Below are 17,964 nucleotides of genomic sequence, written 5' to 3'. Positions count from 1 at the left end.
AGGCTTGATATGTGAGCAACAAGTAACACCACAAATTGAACGAAGGATCAATTGTGTGTGTGGGAATACACTATCAAGACGATGGTCTGGTAGTGCAAAGGATAGACTCAGATGAGCGGAGAAGACAAGAGTATCGAGGATGATTAAGCGTACGTCACGGTGTGATCAATCACACGTCAATCGCACGTCATTTGATTTTAATTGATCGCAACATCGGACCCAAATTTTAAAATCATACTTGTGGGAAAGCTCACCGATCGCATGGAATCTACTTTGGCGGGGCAATTACTTAATCAAGACAAAACCCTCTTCTCTCTTTCAGAGAGAGTCGGGGAAAGAACTCGGCGACGTCATAACTGAGATTATATAATCTCTCACATATAGGTTACAGGAAACCTTAGAAAGTGGAAAGGCTCAGAAAGGTGCATGCAAGCATCACAAGGCCTTGTTTGCACTGTCAGGAATCTATTCCTTGCAAAGGTCCCAAGGCCAGGATGGCCTGACAATCATAAGATTCCTTGAAATGCTCTGATTCCCTGATAACTTATGTTGCCCTTGCAGCCCTTGTCAGAGGCTTATGGTCACCTTGGAGGGTCCTTGAATATATAATTCAGAGCTTTGACACCTTGCTGGTGCCATTTGCATTCCAGATACAAGATGATACAATTGCCAAGACAATTGCTAATCTTATTCTGAAGCTATCAAGTACATGCAGGTAAAGCTTAGTAAGCGACAGGATGCGCGGGGATGGGAGGATATCATCAGCATCATTGTCGAGAAAAACCAGGGACGTACGAATACGTAGCACTATGAGGGAGCATAAGCAACAAAAAGAATGTAAAACAGATGAAGTTACCTTGTATCAGCGGCAGAAAAGGTCAGTTCTGGAAACTTGGCGCGTTCGCATGGTGGTAGCAAGTAAGCGCGGCAGACGGGATGATTAGAGCCCCGGTTAGACTTGCTCTCGTCGCCATCGATGAGCGGAGGATGCAATGCGTGACCTTGACTAGGTTCAGGAACGAGGTAGGCGAATTGAGACTTGAACTTATTGGTATTTTGCTCGCGTTCGGTCTGCGACGCGTTATGGATCTCGAACAGAGAGATCAGGCATTGTAAAGGACAGGGATGAAGGGACAACTCACCGCATGAACCAGCACGGACCAGAGCTTACTCTGGTGGATGAAAATGAAGCGTAGGATGGGCTCGAGTTCGTGCTCAGGGTTGAAGCTTGGTACTTGTATGTCTCAAGGTTCAGTGGTTTCGCTCGACGCGGAATAGTTTGATCTTCATCAACAGCTTCATCGTCCCCAGCGTCTCCTGCTTCAGCGCGACGCGCAGCCTTTGCTGCATTTCGACGAATGCGAGCGTTCTGCTCTCGTGGGAGCTCATGGGTTTCAACCTTCGCGGTATCGCGCGCAAATTTCCGCACTGTTTCACAGAGCTCGGAGGTGGCTTTGCGAAAGCGTTCAATGGTGGTGGATGTATGGAGGCGCAACTTGGCGTATGCATGCCAGATCTGCAGGCGGAATACCAGAAGTTGAACCAGGGCATCGAATTCACCGAAGAGACCTTCGCAAACGGGAAGCAAGCACTGATGTGAAGTCAAAACTTGGACTGACTTATCCACAGAGCTGTAACTTACCTGGAGGATGTCTTCGAAGTCCCGAGCCGCCATTTTCTTCATTTCGGATACTGCACGATGAAAACGTCGAATGGTCATGCGCCCGAAGGTAGGGACTCGGCGGAATCTAAGAGGTATGTCAGCACCAGTGCAGAGTGGTGGGAAATCTTACCGAGCATCTACATAGCTCTACTACATTTGCCTTGTCTTGTGCATATAGAACACGAATGAGATGCGTGTTCTGGAGGTGCTCGTTGTCGAGGGAGGTGAGTGAGGAAGAGGGCAGAAGCAAGACACATGTCAATTGGTTGCGCTGCGGGTCATCGCCGTACTTCAAGTACGGCGATGACAGGCTTCCGTACTTGCTAGATGATGACGCCGAAAGCCTGGTACGGTACTTGCTAGATGATGACGCCGAAAGCCTGTCAGAGAGTACGGAGCAACAACTCGAGAGGGCATTTGAAAAGCTAAAGTATGTAAGTGCCGATTCATGGGCCCCAGCGAGAACAGTCGAGCAAGAATCTGAAGATGGGCGACCGTTGCAGCTAAGCAGCAGCTTGGATTCTTGGAGCAACAGCTTAAGATGTTCTTAGGTACTGAAGGTATTGATAGACAGTCACCCAGCGATGAGCAAAGATTAGGTATGCTATGAGATATGTGGAGCCAGTCCAGATGTATGAATGCGCCGTCGCTGGTGCCCGCGCACGAGGAATAGTGGCAATCGGGAACAACCATCGCCTGGCCGAAAAAGGCAATCGTCATCTTGTCCTTTTTCTTCATGTCCTCCGTCGGGTTTACCAGCATGCGGCGCGCGGGCAGCCGTTCTCCATCGCATTCCTCCGCTCGACCGGCTGTGTTTAGAGCCTGAAGACCAATGACGTGGTATCTTTGACAAACAAGACGGGGAAAAGCTTTTAAAGCGGGTCGATTGGGCTGGGTGGGATAGAGAGAGATGTCGCTGAGGGCCCTATAATGGGGCATTCTGGCTGCAATTAGGTGATTTCGGTGCGCTTCGCGGTGAGTTATGTACTGGCTGTTCCTGAATCATGCTCACTCACATTATTTTTCGCAGGCAAAGATCTTTCTTGGACTTCCACCTCCACCCACAGGTTCTCCTGGCGTATATGCCTTCTAATCCGCCTTCAAGCATGCCCCTATATCGACGGTGGCTCCTGCAATATCTGGACTTCATCATTTGTACTGGGGCGACCACGACTGAATGAGAAAGTCTCGCGCGCTTGGCTAAAGACGCATATGCGCCCTCGAAGTGGATGGAGAACTTCGCGCGACTATGTGCAACGGTATAGATGATCCAAGGTGCGTTCTTGGGCTAGGCTTTCCGACTGGTCGAGCTCATTTCCTGCAGAATTGGCGACAAGCATCCTTAGGGCCATATCCCTCGTTCTTCTTTCTTCCCAGACTGGTCATCTCCCCTTTCCGACATGGATATTCATGCACATTCGACCATTCGATATAACTAGGACGCTGTTGTCGCTGCTTGTCGCCAAATATGATGCCAATCAACCACACCTAGCGTAACTCTCATCGGTCGCCTTTTATACCCGAAAAAATGGCTTCCCGCTCGTCCCCTCACGCTGCTTCATCACCCGCCGCCGCTGTAAAGCGACTCCACGACCTCGTTCTCGACTTCGCTAATGCCCTCCTGCTCCTGCATCCCGTAACGCGTTCCGTGGTCATTGTCTGGCCGCCAAAACATGTACCTCCTACATTGGACGTATTTCTCTTTGACGGGAACGATGAACGGTCTCCGAAAGACGGTCGCCGCAGGTCGCTGATGCAGTACGAGTTCCTCATCCATCGCAGCCTCTTCCTGCCGAAACTACGACTTCCCCAACAACCATCCACATCCATCGACCACGGCAATTCCCTCTGGGCTCATTTAAGGGCTCCCTTCTTGAGCACGACATCCCCTTCCTCGGTACCTTCTTGCTGGGAACGTTTCCCGCCTTATTTCTATTATCAAGAGGAAGCGCGGTCGTCCCCAGCATTCCCGAGATACCATGTCAACTCACTCTTCTCATTTGGACTGCCAAATGTCCCAGAGAACCGCCACATATACATATTGCTTTCCCGAGCGGTCTTGACCTCTCGCTTCTTCACGAACGACTTCCCCGATGACCATTCAGATTACTCTAGCAGGTGCTTTTCTCCGGGCACCATCCCTTTCCTCGACAGCATGGTCCGGTCCACCTTCTCCACATCCTCATCGCTCAAAAGGTACCACCACTCGACAGAGAATGCTCGTATACTCGAGATAACTGCCGAAATGTGCACGAATCCGTTCTATCCCTGCGTTCGATGGCCACATGTCGAACGAGATTCTCCGTGCAAACTTCCGATCGCGAGCGAACGACTTTCCCGATACCAAATTGCACTCTTTCATCACACGCGCTCGTTTCAAGACGGGTCTGTTGGCCGAATTCGAACCTCAAGATGCCCTTCCTCCTCATCGTTCCCTCGAGATATCGCTATATCTTGCGCTCTTTCTTGCGCTCTTTCAAGATCTGCCTCCAAACCTTCTCTCGCACATTTTCGCGTGAAATAAATATATGTCCAGGGGAAACCATCATCGTCGCTCCCTTCGACAACTGTGCCGATACAAGCAATTTGGCGTCCCTTCCTCTTTATTCATCATAACCATCGACTTCCTTAACGGCAATACTCTGCCGTGTTCCCCGCCAGAGCCCACGAACGAGATCATGGCCCCATTCCAAATTTACTTCCTGGGCCAGGCCACGAGCACTTTCTTGACTCTTTCGCTGGATCCGAAGTTGTTCTCTGAGGAGGAAAAGCCAAATACGCCATTTGCGGCTGATGACCTAGCGGATGGGAGAGCCATCTTCCCAACAAGACTATGGCGGCGCAATGCTTTTTGTCCCTATCTCCGATGACGAACGCTGGCGGACATAGATTTTCTTGCGTAGCAGGGCTTCTACCCCATACATATATTTTTACTTCTGCTCTTTCCTTACGCGATACCTATATTGATTTCGATCTTGCAGTACTCAGATATTTCGGATTGGTTATCTAGAGCACTTTATTTCCCAGTCCTTGACACATACATACATGCATACATACAGTACCATTGTCGTGTCCGGACTCCAAGTATAGAACCTATGTTCTCAAGAAAGAAGGTGAATGAGCATAATGCACCGTTGTCGGCGCTCTCGTGCTGAGGAAAGCGCCCTTTGGGAAAAGAGCCCCATAAGGAAAGCTCTTCTTCTTCTTTTCCGTCATGTCGCCAGACTGTCTGCCACCAGCTTTGCACTTGAGCACTTCTACTCAGTCAACAGAAGACGCACAACGACTCGATGGAGCTTAAGACAAGGGGGGAAACACCGATGATGTGGCGCATGGGGCAGATCGGAAAGTGGGGAGGTGAACTGCAGGGTCGAGCGGAGCAGAAGGATGCGGCGGAGCACGATGCGCTGGGGCTTCGCCTCTAATAGCTCGCCAGACTCGCTACACGGTTCGTTTCCGACTGGCTGGCCTTGCTCAGGACTGACTCTTTCTTTGTTCTCAGACCCCAGCAAGCATTCAGCATCATTATATCTCCAGAAGCTACGCCTATCCACGTCTTCCCAACATCCACGGCATGCCAAGGACGTACGGGTACACTCTGGGACCGCGCTAGGTCGAAACATCGTCACTTTGGCTGGGAGAACCCCAGAGAAGCATCAGCGCGGAGAACGAGAGCAGTCTACCGACTATTCGAATGGATCTGTGAACTGGGAAAACCTCGAAAAGAGATTTGGGGCGTCAACGGTGCGTTTTCTCCCCAGCATTTCCGTAGCCATGCTCATTATTAGGAAGGGAGCCCAAAGTTGGACCAGTTCTGCGTTTCGTCTTGCATCTGTCGGTCCCTGACCTTCTACCGACTTCGCGCCAACCATCCTATTTGTTTTCCACAGCATACAAACCTACAACAAAGCAATGCCATGGCTTGTCACTGAATATCATCGTCTTCTCGGCACATGCACTTTGCGCACCTTCCCCGTCTCTCTCATTGCAGCAGAAATCAGGATCCTGCTGCGAGCATCCATCGGAGTATACATCATCTGCTTCCTTGGACACCACGACTCTCGCTTTCTCTTCGCAATGAGTCGAATGACGCCAATTGCATGAACACCACCATCTCCGCTTCGACAGCTTTTTGCGACACCCACACAATTTCCCCGACATACTATGTGGTCGCGTCATTATGCGCAACAGTCGCGGCGCAATTGTGCGGACCCGTTACAAACTTCATTTATCTCTTCCCCCTCCCCGCGACTCTGCGGCTCCTCCGGCGTTCATACTCTCCCTTGCGCTTAGTCTCAGTCGCCAGTTCCACAATCGACGGAGATGGAGTCGGAAATTGGCGTCATGGCCTCTGATTACGCATGAAGTCGCGGGAAATAGTATATACGACTTCCTGCTACTCTCCTCCTTATATGGGACCCACCAGCGTTTTCCCCACACTATATGATACTCCGTCATCACCCGCCTGGCTCTACGAGGAAACTTATGCGCCCATCCACAAAGCCACCGATGCCTTCCCCGCATACTCGTCACCTTTCGCCCTTGTTTCCGCGTCGAGGAATCCCCTCTCCCGTTGGCGCTTTCTTGTCCCTCCGGCACCACTACTTTGGGAGAACCTTACTCGCTGGGTTAGAAAAAGACAGCATACTTGCTGTATGCATGGGCGAAGCGACAAGCGCTTCCTCAAATTCCTTCTCGAGAGCTCAAGCAGCAGTTCCGGGGACTCGAAATCATGCTCCGGAACGTATCGAATAAGTTTTATATCGACTAGATTGCGGACGGTCCCGTTTTGCTGCGTTCGCTGCTCCGAATCGCTGTCTGGCGACAATTTGCGTCTGGAGCATATCCTGTGGCAAAGCTCTTCAACAGCGGTACCGGTCGACTCTTGTCATCCTCCTCCTATATCTCCGCGACGCATTCGAGCCCATCCCGTCTCAGGACTGTGAACGACATTCTCCCTTTCCTCGTTATGGCAGCGGCACAGCCACCGAGACGACCAGCCGACTTGGAGCTTGTCGAGGTTGGCGCGTATGCCCTTGACGCTGTAGGTGCTGTTGCAGCATATGAACCTGCTTCTAATGTCAGGGTGTTGCTCGTGTTTCATCGTCGTCGACGTCTGTGGGTGGTTCGATTTTAGGGGATGAAGCCACAAGATGGCCATGGAATTGGGAGAAAGTCGGGTGGGAGGTGGGGTTGGGCTGGAAGATATTGATGGGATGTGGCTAGAGAGATGCCTCCAGGGATGTCACCAGTGGGGCGGTTATGCTAGTCGGGGTCGCTCGAATCGGATTCAGGTATGGCTGTCGTTACATTGGGACGAGTGCTCTACCTATTGTTTCTTCGTGCTGTCGACCACGTTTTGTCTTGCGCTTTTTTTTTGACATACCCCCCCTACATATCTTTGTTATTTTGGTCGTCACACTCACCCCCTCTCAGACCAAATTCACAGTCTGACTGCGGGAGACAAACATCTTCCTTGCGTGAGATACTATACATATAATACTGGTCGATACTTTCTGGTAGTACTAGTACGAACGGTCTACTGTAAAATACCAATACCGAATAGCCTGATAAGCTGTTCGAGAGGTCGTGCTCAACGAGACTGGTTGCATCGCTCTCCTGAGTCATCAGACTGTCGTCCTCCCCGTCGTCGTAGCTGATAACGACATGCATATGATAACGATCATCGTCGCGAGTCGGTAAGTATCGTCCGCGGTCGCGCCTGACAGCGTGCGGGAGGCGGTGTACACGTCCAGCGGCAACGGAGCCCGCTAGCCAGTCACCGGTCGGTGTCCGCTGCTGTGGAGTGGAGTCGCGTGTGACAGCAGCGGGCTGTCGTTCTACCTTCCGTCCTGCCACTTACCCGCGCAGCCGATCGTCCTGCTCGCTTACTCGGCGATGTCCGCGCGCGAAATGCAAATGCAGCAGAAGCAAAGCAGAAGGGGAGGGGAAGCGTGCCCGGGGCAGGGGCGCCCAAGTCGTGCGCCGCTCGTTGGTTGTGCGGGGCGACTTGCGTGATAGCTGACTGCCACGTAGGACGCTGTCTGCGGGTGCCCGCCCCGCGAAGCAGGCTGTCTCTGCGCTCGCTGCTTCTACCCTGAGCAAGTCGATATCTGGGACGAATGCCCGTCCTAGCACAAGCAGCACCGGCAGCAAGCGCCTCACGATCCGGCTTCCGCCGCACGCCTTTGCGCGGCACCGACCCGCTCGTCACGCCCGACAAGCGCCTCCCGCCCGAGGCGCAGAAGTTCCTGCGCTGTCTGCACGAGGTTCCTGCGCTGTCTGCACGAGTGCGTCGTCCCTTTCGTGCTCTGCGTCTGCGTCCGGGGGCTGACGGGGGAGCAGGATGCTGACGTCGCAGGACGCGGCGGTGGCTTGGTCCACGGACGGGCGGGAGCTGTTTTTGCTCGATGTGGAGAATAAGTATACTGCCGGTGTTTTTTAGGGGGACGGCCAAGTCGTGGTACTGCCAGATGCATGTGCGTGGCCTGTGCGCTTTAGCTCCGCCCCGCTTGCTGATAAGGGTGCCGCGGGCGCTAGGCGTATAACTTCCACCGACGGGCGCGGCCGGGGAGCAGCGTCGTCGTGTGGAGTGCGTGGTTTCTTCTCCGCGAGATTATTGGGGTGTCTGACGAGCGAGCCAGGCCATGCTGACATCACGAGCACGTCGACGCTGGCGGACTTCCTCAAGCTGCGGAGGCGCGACACGAAGGCGGCGGGCGTGCTGAAGGAGTGGGGCGCGCTGAAGGAGGTGGAGCCCGTGAAAAAGAGGCGGCAGAGGAATAATACGTGCGTGGTCTACTGCGCTCTGTTTTCTGTTTTCTGTTTTTATGACTGCAATGTAGCAATAAGCCACCAGATACGGCGGTGGTCACGGTGCCTCCCGAAACATGCGCAGATTAAGAGCGATAATTTCTTGGGCAACCTCTACGCGTGCGTTATTGACTTGTTATGTTCTCCTTCCTCTCGCGCTTCTGTATCGCATGTTCTTCTTGCCAATACCGACCCTGTTCCCGTGATTTATTGCCTTATTATCTACTCTTGTTTTGCGCTTCGGCTTTCTGTGTATATTCCCATTCTTTCTCTGTCCTTACAGCCGTTTTCAGAATAGTTGGCCACGGCCCGATTTTTCGTCACACATCAAAATTTGCACAAAATTTGTGTCCGAGATTGTGGAGGCTCGTTCTCACTCAAAACTATGTATTTCTCTGTAAAGTTTAGTATATTCAGAATCTACTCGACGATCCGAACCCAATGGTGTGGCCTATATGAGGATTTTCTGAGGAAATTGAGGAGGTTTGACCGGCATGAATACCAGTAGCAAAGCTTGTAGCCTGACATAACTGAATGTTAACAACTGAGTGTCACTTGCTATACAAGGGCATCCGCGTAGTAGCCCAGATAGCTGGACTGGCCAATGGCCGCATGTAAGTCTCACATACTCATTGTCTGCCAGTCATTCACCAGCAGGAATGCTAACTAGATACTCAAGCTTGTATATGCATGGGCTGCAGCATGGCTAAGGAGTCTTGTCATGATCAGCATGGGGTCAGGTCAGGTCAGGCCAGCCTCAATTCATGTATGTAATGTCAGAAGGAAGCCAGAAACACGAGTGTTACTCAGATTCTGTCGGAAAACTTTACAAGTTGTGGAAAAGAAACAGTTTGACAGCTGTTGGCAAAATCCTAGGCCACTCCAAAATTTCTACTCGTCTGACGTCACACACGCTCTGAGCTCGGAGGGTCGCTTAACTGGAGCAACAGTGGAGCATTGGCACTGCAAACTGCTTTATTTGGGTTGAATTCTGTCCGATGCTCCAAGAGAGGAAATTTTAATGTGGCCTAGGATTTTGCCAACAGCTGGAAGTGAAAGATAGCGCGCGCGCTCCCAAAAAGAGCGCGCGCGGACACTTTTCCCACGCCATCTTTTGGTATCTGTGATTTACCGGGAAAATCACTAAATCCGGCCCAAAAGAGCGCGCAACATCAAGAGCGCGCGGTAAAAATTAAATGTGCAATTGGACTGCCATAGTGGCCAACTATTTTGAAAACGGCTGTAACGTCTCTTTCTCTCCGCGGCATTCTATCCTCCTTGGTTTTCAGCCTTCCTACATCTGTCCATACTGCCTCCTTCTTACACATCCGCAGCATGGCAAACGACCCGGAGAACGCCGCTACCCTGCTCTGGTCCCCAGCGGGCCACATCGTCGTGCGGGACGCCGACCGGCTCCCGGAGCTGCTGCGCCGCACCCTGGGGACCGCGCAGGGGTGGTACCCACAGTTCGAGCGGCACAGCTTCGAGATGACGCCGGTGCGCCTGGACGGGAGGGTGGTGTATGCGTGGCGTAAGTGGTGGCTTCGTTTGCGTTTGGGGAGTTTGCAGGCCCCGGGAAGCTCCTGCCAAGGGTCCTCCGGGAAAGTGTCTTTTTGAGGGCGAAAATCTGCATTTTCCTTCTCCAAAAAGTGTCTTTTTTAGGCCAAAATCTCAAAAACTTGCTCCAAAAGTGTCTTTTTGAGAGTCAAAATTGAGATCTGCCTCGGCTTTTGGTAGTGACCGATGACTTCCCGCGCTGTCAAATTGTCATTTTGTAGATTGCGCTCGGCCAAAATTCCCTTTTTTGGGAATGTCACGTGGAAACCCCTCTCCGAAAGTGTCTTTTTGAGCCCCCAAAAAGTGTCTTTTTGAGGCCAAAAATCCCAAAACTCCCCGGAGGACCCTTGGCAGGAGCTTCCCGGGGCCTGAGTTTGCTTATACTTATGGCGTTTGGGGTAGGGCATCCGGTGCTGGGGCCGGACTACCCGCGCGAGCAGCTGGAGGGTGTGAGCCCGTTCGAGGCGGCGGGTATGGCGGGGCAAGTTGGTTAGCTCTACCGGGAGGATTAGGGATGCGGAGGAGATGGAGGTCGAAGAAGAGGAGGAGGAGAGCAAGCCGGCTTTGCCTGAGGAAGAAGAAGAGATGGAGGTCGAGCCTTCTCCTTCTTTGCCCCCGAAAATTGAGATAGCGGAGCGGGAAGCCAAGGCGGGTAGCAGTGACGTGGAAATGGTGTGCCTTCCTCAGTTTTCTTTAACCTTCGCTAAGATCACCTTTTTGGCTAGGCTGTGGACAAACCGCCGCCCGCGTTCATCGAGCCGATATCGTCGCTGCCGTCGCCCCCGCCCGTCGCCGTCACTGTCGCCCCCCGCCGCCCGAGGCCCCGCCCGCACCGCCGCCCGCCGGACCAGTGCTGCGTGGCGTGCGCGGCGACGAGCACGTTCGACTGGATCGACTACCGCGGGAAGACGTACTGTCTGGACTGTGGATTGCGTGTGCTTGCGGTGAGTTGCATTCGCCTGTGCGTTATAAGGATGATAGCTGATTTGGGTGGACAGCATGGTGAGGAGGCGGTGTTGTAATCGGCTTGAGGGAGGGGGAGGGGGGACGGTGCGTTTTTGGGGAGGAGGAGGGCAATGTTTTGGGTGTGGCTGTTGATATGAGGATGAAGTGGTAGATGTGGAGGTGGTATCTTGCGGTGTAGTATGTATGTATGTAGCGCTGTGCTGTAGCCTCCTATGTTATTCATGTTGCTACGTATCCAAGTCGGGAGTGGACGCTGATAGGCGGGCGGTGAGCTCAAGATCGGAGTGGAAGGGTTAGGTACTTGACGGTGCCACGATGGAGATGATGACAGATGACGGAATAGTAAGTATGCGGTTGGCCGATAAAACCTTTTCGGTTGCGGTATCGAGGCATATCGCTGGCGGGAACCCATGCTGAGAAGTGCGACCCATCAATAGCTCCACAACATTCACGAAAGTAGGGGTAGAACTTCCCAGTCGACTTGACTTCAGGAGCAGTACTGTTTGGCGGGAGATGAATACTATGTTTTGTATAGAACGACCCAGTAAGGCAGTTAAGAATAGTGTGAACCGATCTGAGAATGTCAGTCTAAAGCTTCATACCCAAAAAGACTTGAATACTGACTTGCTGATAGTATCTCCACTTCGCTGGAACCGCTCACGCAGGGGCCGAGCGGTACAACCTCAGCGTGTAAAGTAAAGGAATGTGGCTAGCTTCTCGTTTGCAGTGACGTTCTTGGTAGCAGATAGACCAGAGAACATCTGAAGCTCGAATGAGAGCCGCAAGAAGATATGCTTGAGTATCTAGGTATGCATGGGAATAGGATCGGTGAGTCGCATGCCATAGGTGACCGTGAAGGACGCGACGATGCAGACCAGCAAGGTGAGGACATGACGTCTCTGGCGCTGCTCAAGCTGGCGCTTCTTTTGAGCCCTTTGTTGGGAAATAAGCGCGTTTTTTGTCGCGTTTGACGTGGAGGAGGGGCCCTCTGGCTGCATAGTGCAGTCTCTGGACCGGAAAACGCGTCAGGAAGGGGCGGAAGAGACCAAATCGGCTCTTTTGATCTATGTGACAGGTGTTACTACTTGTCTAGGACCCCTGAAATCAGAGGTTGGATACTGAAATCGGTGATTGCCAAAATTTGTCCGGATTTTTTGGACATTGGACCGGAAATTTTTGTCTGGATTTTGAACACACCTAGCCTCAAGCGGCAAATTTTGTCCGGATTTGCTTCAAACCTTGGGGAAAATCAGGGAAAATCCCCAAGTCGGCTAAAATTAGCCGAGAGAAGCCGAGCTAAGCAAAGTTGTCTCAAAAAGACACTTTTCTTCGAAGCTCTGATCCAGGCTGATTTTATGTCAAATGTGACTTCAATACATTTAACGTCTAATTGCACATGATTTGTCCACCCAAATATGCATTTTTGTGTTGAAGTTGAAGTCATATCCGCTTATCATACTTGCACATGACCGCTTGGTAATAACCAATGCGCTTGGTAAGGACTGAATACTCGCTCAGTCATCCTCTACCTTTACTTACTCATTGTACTTATAAATCGTAGTCAACGTAATGTAGTCAGCATAGCTAGCCTGAGTATATATACTGAGTAGTCTAGCTTGTTGTCTCTCCAGTCCTGTTGTTATTCCCATAGTGCTGGTGAGTTACTTACATGCCTTCCTCTATCTTATATATGCTTATGACTCTATGTAGATATCGTCTTGTCAGGTATATACTCAATCCAGTCCTGTTGTTATTCACACAGTGCTGATATTGTCTTGTCAGGTTATGGGCCCCGCCCCTTCTCCTGCATAAGGCAAGTCCTTCTTGCTCGGATCGGTGCTGCCTCTGTTGTACTGTCCTTTATTGGACATGGCATGGCACTTTGTGTCAAGGCTAGTGTTGCCCCTTTACCTACACAAAGCCCCCTCTTTTTACCTATCATTTCTTAACCTAGTATTGCCATTGCCGGCCCTGCTCTCACTTCAGGTTCAAGCGCATAGCCAGTCCTTCCCCAGTGGGGTAAATTCATAACAGCAATATGACGGTTCAACACCGATCATTCTGGCTAGCGACCAGGCCCTGTCAGTGCATGTCAAACTTGATCAGACCTCTGCACAGAAGGGATTGTTGGGGACATCTCCTTAGGGAGTTGCAAGGCTGTGAGATGCTGTCCTGAACAGAAATGGGTGGACCTCTGTCCTCGTGTGGCAGATGTGTCAAAAAAGAATTGCCCATTGTGGTTGTCATAAACACCCTTTGGCGGCATATACTATACTTAGATAATTACATAGTCCTTGGGGCAAGCCACCTAAAACAGTTCTTGGACGAACTGGACCATGTGGGTAACACAACTGTGTGCATGGGGCATCTGGGCTCCCTTGGATAGATAGACTTTACCTTTCTTCTGGGGCATTACATATTTGGGGCACACTATGCTAGGCCTTTAGTACTTGGCACTCTGTTGACTGTAGGGTCACAGAGCACTATCTACCTCTCTCTATTTGTTTACAACCGATCTGACTTCCTTTGAAGTATCAGATTAAACTGGAGCCATCACCTACACCTCTGCTTACCTGGTACCCCGGTGATTACGACAAAGAATACTCTTACTACAACTCTTTGAACACCAGTGGAGGATATAACTCTGCTGAGCTTTACGGTGTAGGAGACCACGAGAATCCAGATTTCAACGATTTCGTCGAAGATTACTCTGCTGAACTTCATCGACTCTTTGCTACTCCTTACTATCCAATACAACTTTCCAAGATACATGTTGTAAAAGCCTCTGGTACTGTCAGGGGAACCTCCCTTTCGGCCCCTCAGAGACGATTCCGATTCCTGTTCCAACTCCGGTCTGGCCCTCCATCTCGTGCGCGCAATCACCCATCTGTCAATGCCCTCCCAATGGTTGCCCTTGGACCTTGCCTGCGACGCCGCCCAGGCCTTCTGTGCCCGACAGCGGCAGCTACAGACAAGCAGTATATAGTCAGCTCCCTAGCAGGCAGACCCTTAGAGTTTCTTCTCTTTGGATCCTACCCTGCTAGGTCAGCTTCACTTGTATTTGCTTACCAATGTTCACGCTTTGGATCCTCCTCTGCTAGGACCTTGATCTCAGGCCTCCGGGGTTGCCCTTACAGCAGAAGAAACTCTCTACGGGATCAACCGGACAAGATTGCTACGTTCGGGCGCTGACTCAGGCTCAGAGTACAAGTCCGTTCCGCCCTCGTCACTGCCTCTGCCACTTGTCCCCTCCTCCTCCACTCCTATGGTCCCCGCACCCGTCATGCCGTCCGGAGTCACTCCCACCGCAGACGACCGGCTGGACTCACTCGAGGCGAAAATCGATAGCCTGACTGAGGCCCTTGCTTTACTCACCAACCAGGCTTCCGCTGCCGCTGCTGCCGCTAATAATGCTGGCGGACCCAATTCTCTCTGTACATAATCAATCACCGTTCATTTAACTGGGTCCTACTACCCAAAATGTCTGAATATTTAAATTTGCATGTTTAGTTTGTTTTCACTCCTGTTATCCTATTATAAATGACATATTTTTCCAAGGGGGCATCATGATATCACCATCTGACCACAGGCTGGGTGGTTGGTCACCCCTGGCAGGGCTTAAAAATATTTTCTGTGCATGATTATATTTTGGTTTTAGTAGGCTAATAATGGGTTGGGTAAATGCACAATACTGTACTATTTTAATCAGTTTGTCAGTCACGTGTCACACAAGGCTCAAGCCGACAAATTTTTTTTGTCAGTCACGCATGTCTGGCAGAAATTCGCCCCCAAATAGTCCATATATGGTAATTTTCCAGCACCTCCGGTGCCAAAATTCCCTAATGGGGAAGGTGTGACCAAAGTTTAGGTTCGTCGCACATGTCACACATGTTGGCCTGTGATGAATTGATTAAAATAGTACAGTAGCCTCAGAATGCTTGCTTGACCTTTGCAAGCTGTACCATGATCATAGGCCAAAGGGAAGTGCATGTGCCAGCTCTATCAAGCTTCTCATTGGCCAAAACCCACCATGTCAGAATGAAGTGCAATAGATTGTAAAGCCATGGTCTGTCCTACCTGCCACAATCCTGCTGGTACTGATTATCGCACCGGAAAAAGCAAAATATCAGCTTAAACAGAAACTGTTATTGATTTTACACCAATCTATAGTAGACTTAGGCCGACTTGAATGCAAAGTTTTAATTGATTAGAAACCTACTCCGAATTTTGACAAATATGCACACAAATCAGTTCCAACAAAACCACTTCTTTCATCTGACCTGAAACGGACACGGAAACTATGCCTATCAGTGCTAGTTTCAGTGCCATTGAAAGCGGTCATTTGTGGCTCACTGATTCTCTTACAGAATCTCTTTGTTTCTGTAAGAGAATCAGGGAGCCATAAACAAAGCATTTTAACAATGCTGGAATGCGTACAGAAACAAGGAATTTCTCTGCCTATTTCAGTCCTTCAAAAACAAAGTGTTTTATTCACATATATATTGTTTCTGAAAACAAAGGAATTAATTGCTCATATATTACCACTAGTTTCAGTGCCACAAAAACCAACAAAGATATTAGCAGTATACCAGTGACCTGCAGGGTACCTACAGGTCAACCATCAAGTCCACCTTGCAGGTCAGAGAAGTAATACGGAGCTCACCCACAACAACCATGTTAACTCCTCCACACAAGTCCCCTTCATGACAGACACTGGCTGACTCCCACGTATAGGTCCGCTCTGCTAAGTGAACGAGTTCCGCCACAGGTGTTGCCAAAGCTAGGGATGCCAGCCGTTGCGTCGATTTGGTGGGTGGTCTATGGCAACGGCCGTCAGTTTCACAGCCTTTGAGAGCAATTCCCGGAGCTCTGACGGTACAGGACAAGCAACGGTTACAGGACAGCCGTTCCCATTGCTGGCTCAAAATTTGTGAGTCTGTAGTTTTTTTAGTGGTCATCTAGTCCAGAAGAGGCTTACTTACAAGGAGATTGTAGTTTTCACCCAGTAGTGCACGTACATGGCCTGGCCAAGCTACCTGTAATGACACAAGTAGGCTGTGTCATCGGCCGGACATGGTCCCAAGGTCGCCGGAAGGCTATCAAAAGGGTGTAGCTGGGGCCCGGTGCGCCTTGGCCCTGCATATGAGGAGTTCTTTTACTAATTAGATTCCTAATTTCGGCCATCCAGTGGTTGAATGGTGACCTACCCGTACTTAGACCCGTAACAACGGCCGTCGTGGCCGTAAAAAGACGGCTCCTACGGGTCAAACCTGAACCGTAACCGTCCCCGTTCGGGCGCTTGTCTGAATCCCCAATGGCACGGCAACGGGTACCCGTTGATGGGTGCTTTCGAACAGTCATGACGGGCCTAGGCGGCATCCCTAGCCAAAGCAAAGGCCACGCTCATTAAGGCCAAAGAGGAGTACAAGCACTTCTACAAGGTTAAGGTTGGCATGTTTGTGAGTTGGTTTAAAAGATGGAAATATACATTTTAATGTCCCTCTTGATCACAGAGTCATGGGTCACATGATGTGCAATCATGGGAATATATTCCCTGATATAATAAGGGGTCCCAGATGGCCGGAAACTATTATATCCATTTTCGAAAGTTAGGACCCCCTCTGGACCCCCTCTTGCAACATACAGTTACATACTGCAGTTTTTTTTTTGGACAATTCCTCCTGTGCAGAGACTGATAGGAGCGGAGGCCACAACAACAAAACATCAGAAGATACAACAAGCAAGGTATGTACTAGGTGGGGAATAACGTAGCGGGGCAGTAGACAGCAAGTCAGTGAGTAGTGGCGCCGTGCAAGAAGGTGTCGGGTAGTGGCGCAGTGCAAGAAGGGCCAGAGACAAGCAAATATACAGCAAATAACGATATCGGTCAGCGGGATGGGTAAGTCGGCGGCACAGTGGGTGGACGAGAAGACGGCGCCTAGAACGTCGCGACCGGCAATGGGACACGCTCCATCACAATGGGTATCGGCTCGGGGAAGCCCACCTGATACTGAAAATCTGCGTTGGAAGTCAGCCCATTATTCACCCAAAATCTGGAATACATTACCGCCATATCATACGATAGGACACTCCCTCTTCCTCCTCTCCTCTGCCTCCTCACGTTCCATCTCAAGCTCAAATGGTGCCTTCCCTCCAATCACCGGCTCACGTGCGCCAGCGTCCTCCTCCACGTCCGCGGGCGTCCAGCGCCCCCCGCCCGTGGCCTTGCACAGTGCGCTGGGGCGCCGCAGCGGATACGTGTCGAGCTCGCCGTAGCTCAGCTCGGGCTGCGGTAGGCTGGCGGTGCGCGGGCAAGGGCGAGGGAGGGGAAGGGACGCGACGGTCGCGGACTCGGACTGGGAGCGGGATAGAGACGGACCAAGTTCCGTGCTGGGGGACGAGGGCGTGGGGGACGGCGCGGGCGAGAGTGGAAGCAGTGAGGACGGCGCGGGGGATGTGAAGAACACGATGGGGGACGTGATGAGGCAACGCAGCTTGGGCGGGCTGGCGTGGGGGGGGGGAGGCCGTGGATCTGCTCGAAGCAATCGCAGCAGACACGGCACGAGCGGAGCGGTGCGCCGAAGGAGTTAAGAGGGACACCAGGAGGCGGGTGGAAAAAATTGAGGTGCGAGCTGTCGAGAAGCGGCGTGCTCTGTGCAGAGCACTCGTCGCAAAAGACGCCACCGCACTTGCGGCAGTGGTGTCGTCGGTTCCAGATGGTGAAGTTCATCCGGCAGTCGAAGTTATCGCAGTGGGTCGTGTTGCTGTCGGGCTAGAGGCCTATATAAGTACTACCAAGGGTCCCAAGAGGCGTACATACCTTCCAGCGAGCCTTGGGGAGCAGCACAGCGAGGTGCTCGTTCGCCCGTGGAACCGCACTTCCACTACTCGAGCTCCTGCTCTGGTCTGACGTGGTGCTCTCTGAGCTCCACGTGCTCGCAGGCGACGGGCACTCGGACATCGAC

At 51.5% G+C, this 17,964-nt stretch overlaps 1 protein-coding gene across 1 annotated transcript; it reads right to left on the bottom strand.

Annotated features, from left to right (window-relative positions):
- Nucleotides 1-767: 767 nt before the first annotated feature.
- Nucleotides 768-1,684, bottom strand: MIND_01120800 (uncharacterized protein; the record flags this gene model as incomplete). The annotated part of the gene is made up of 5 exons (XM_037367765.1): nt 768-807; nt 857-1,001; nt 1,046-1,089; nt 1,143-1,591; nt 1,643-1,684. 5 exons carry the CDS (start codon nt 1,682-1,684, stop codon nt 768-770), a joined length of 720 nt encoding a protein of 239 aa, XP_037215597.1.
- Nucleotides 1,685-17,964: the final 16,280 nt, after the last annotated feature.

Source organism: Mycena indigotica (assembly GCF_014461135.1).
Source record: "Mycena indigotica strain 171206Taipei chromosome Unknown Mind.scaff0010, whole genome shotgun sequence".
In the NCBI taxonomy this organism is placed as follows: Eukaryota; Fungi; Basidiomycota; class Agaricomycetes; order Agaricales; family Mycenaceae; genus Mycena; species Mycena indigotica.
Note: the sequence above shows the minus strand (reverse complement) of the source record. Positions and strands in the feature narration are given on the sequence as shown.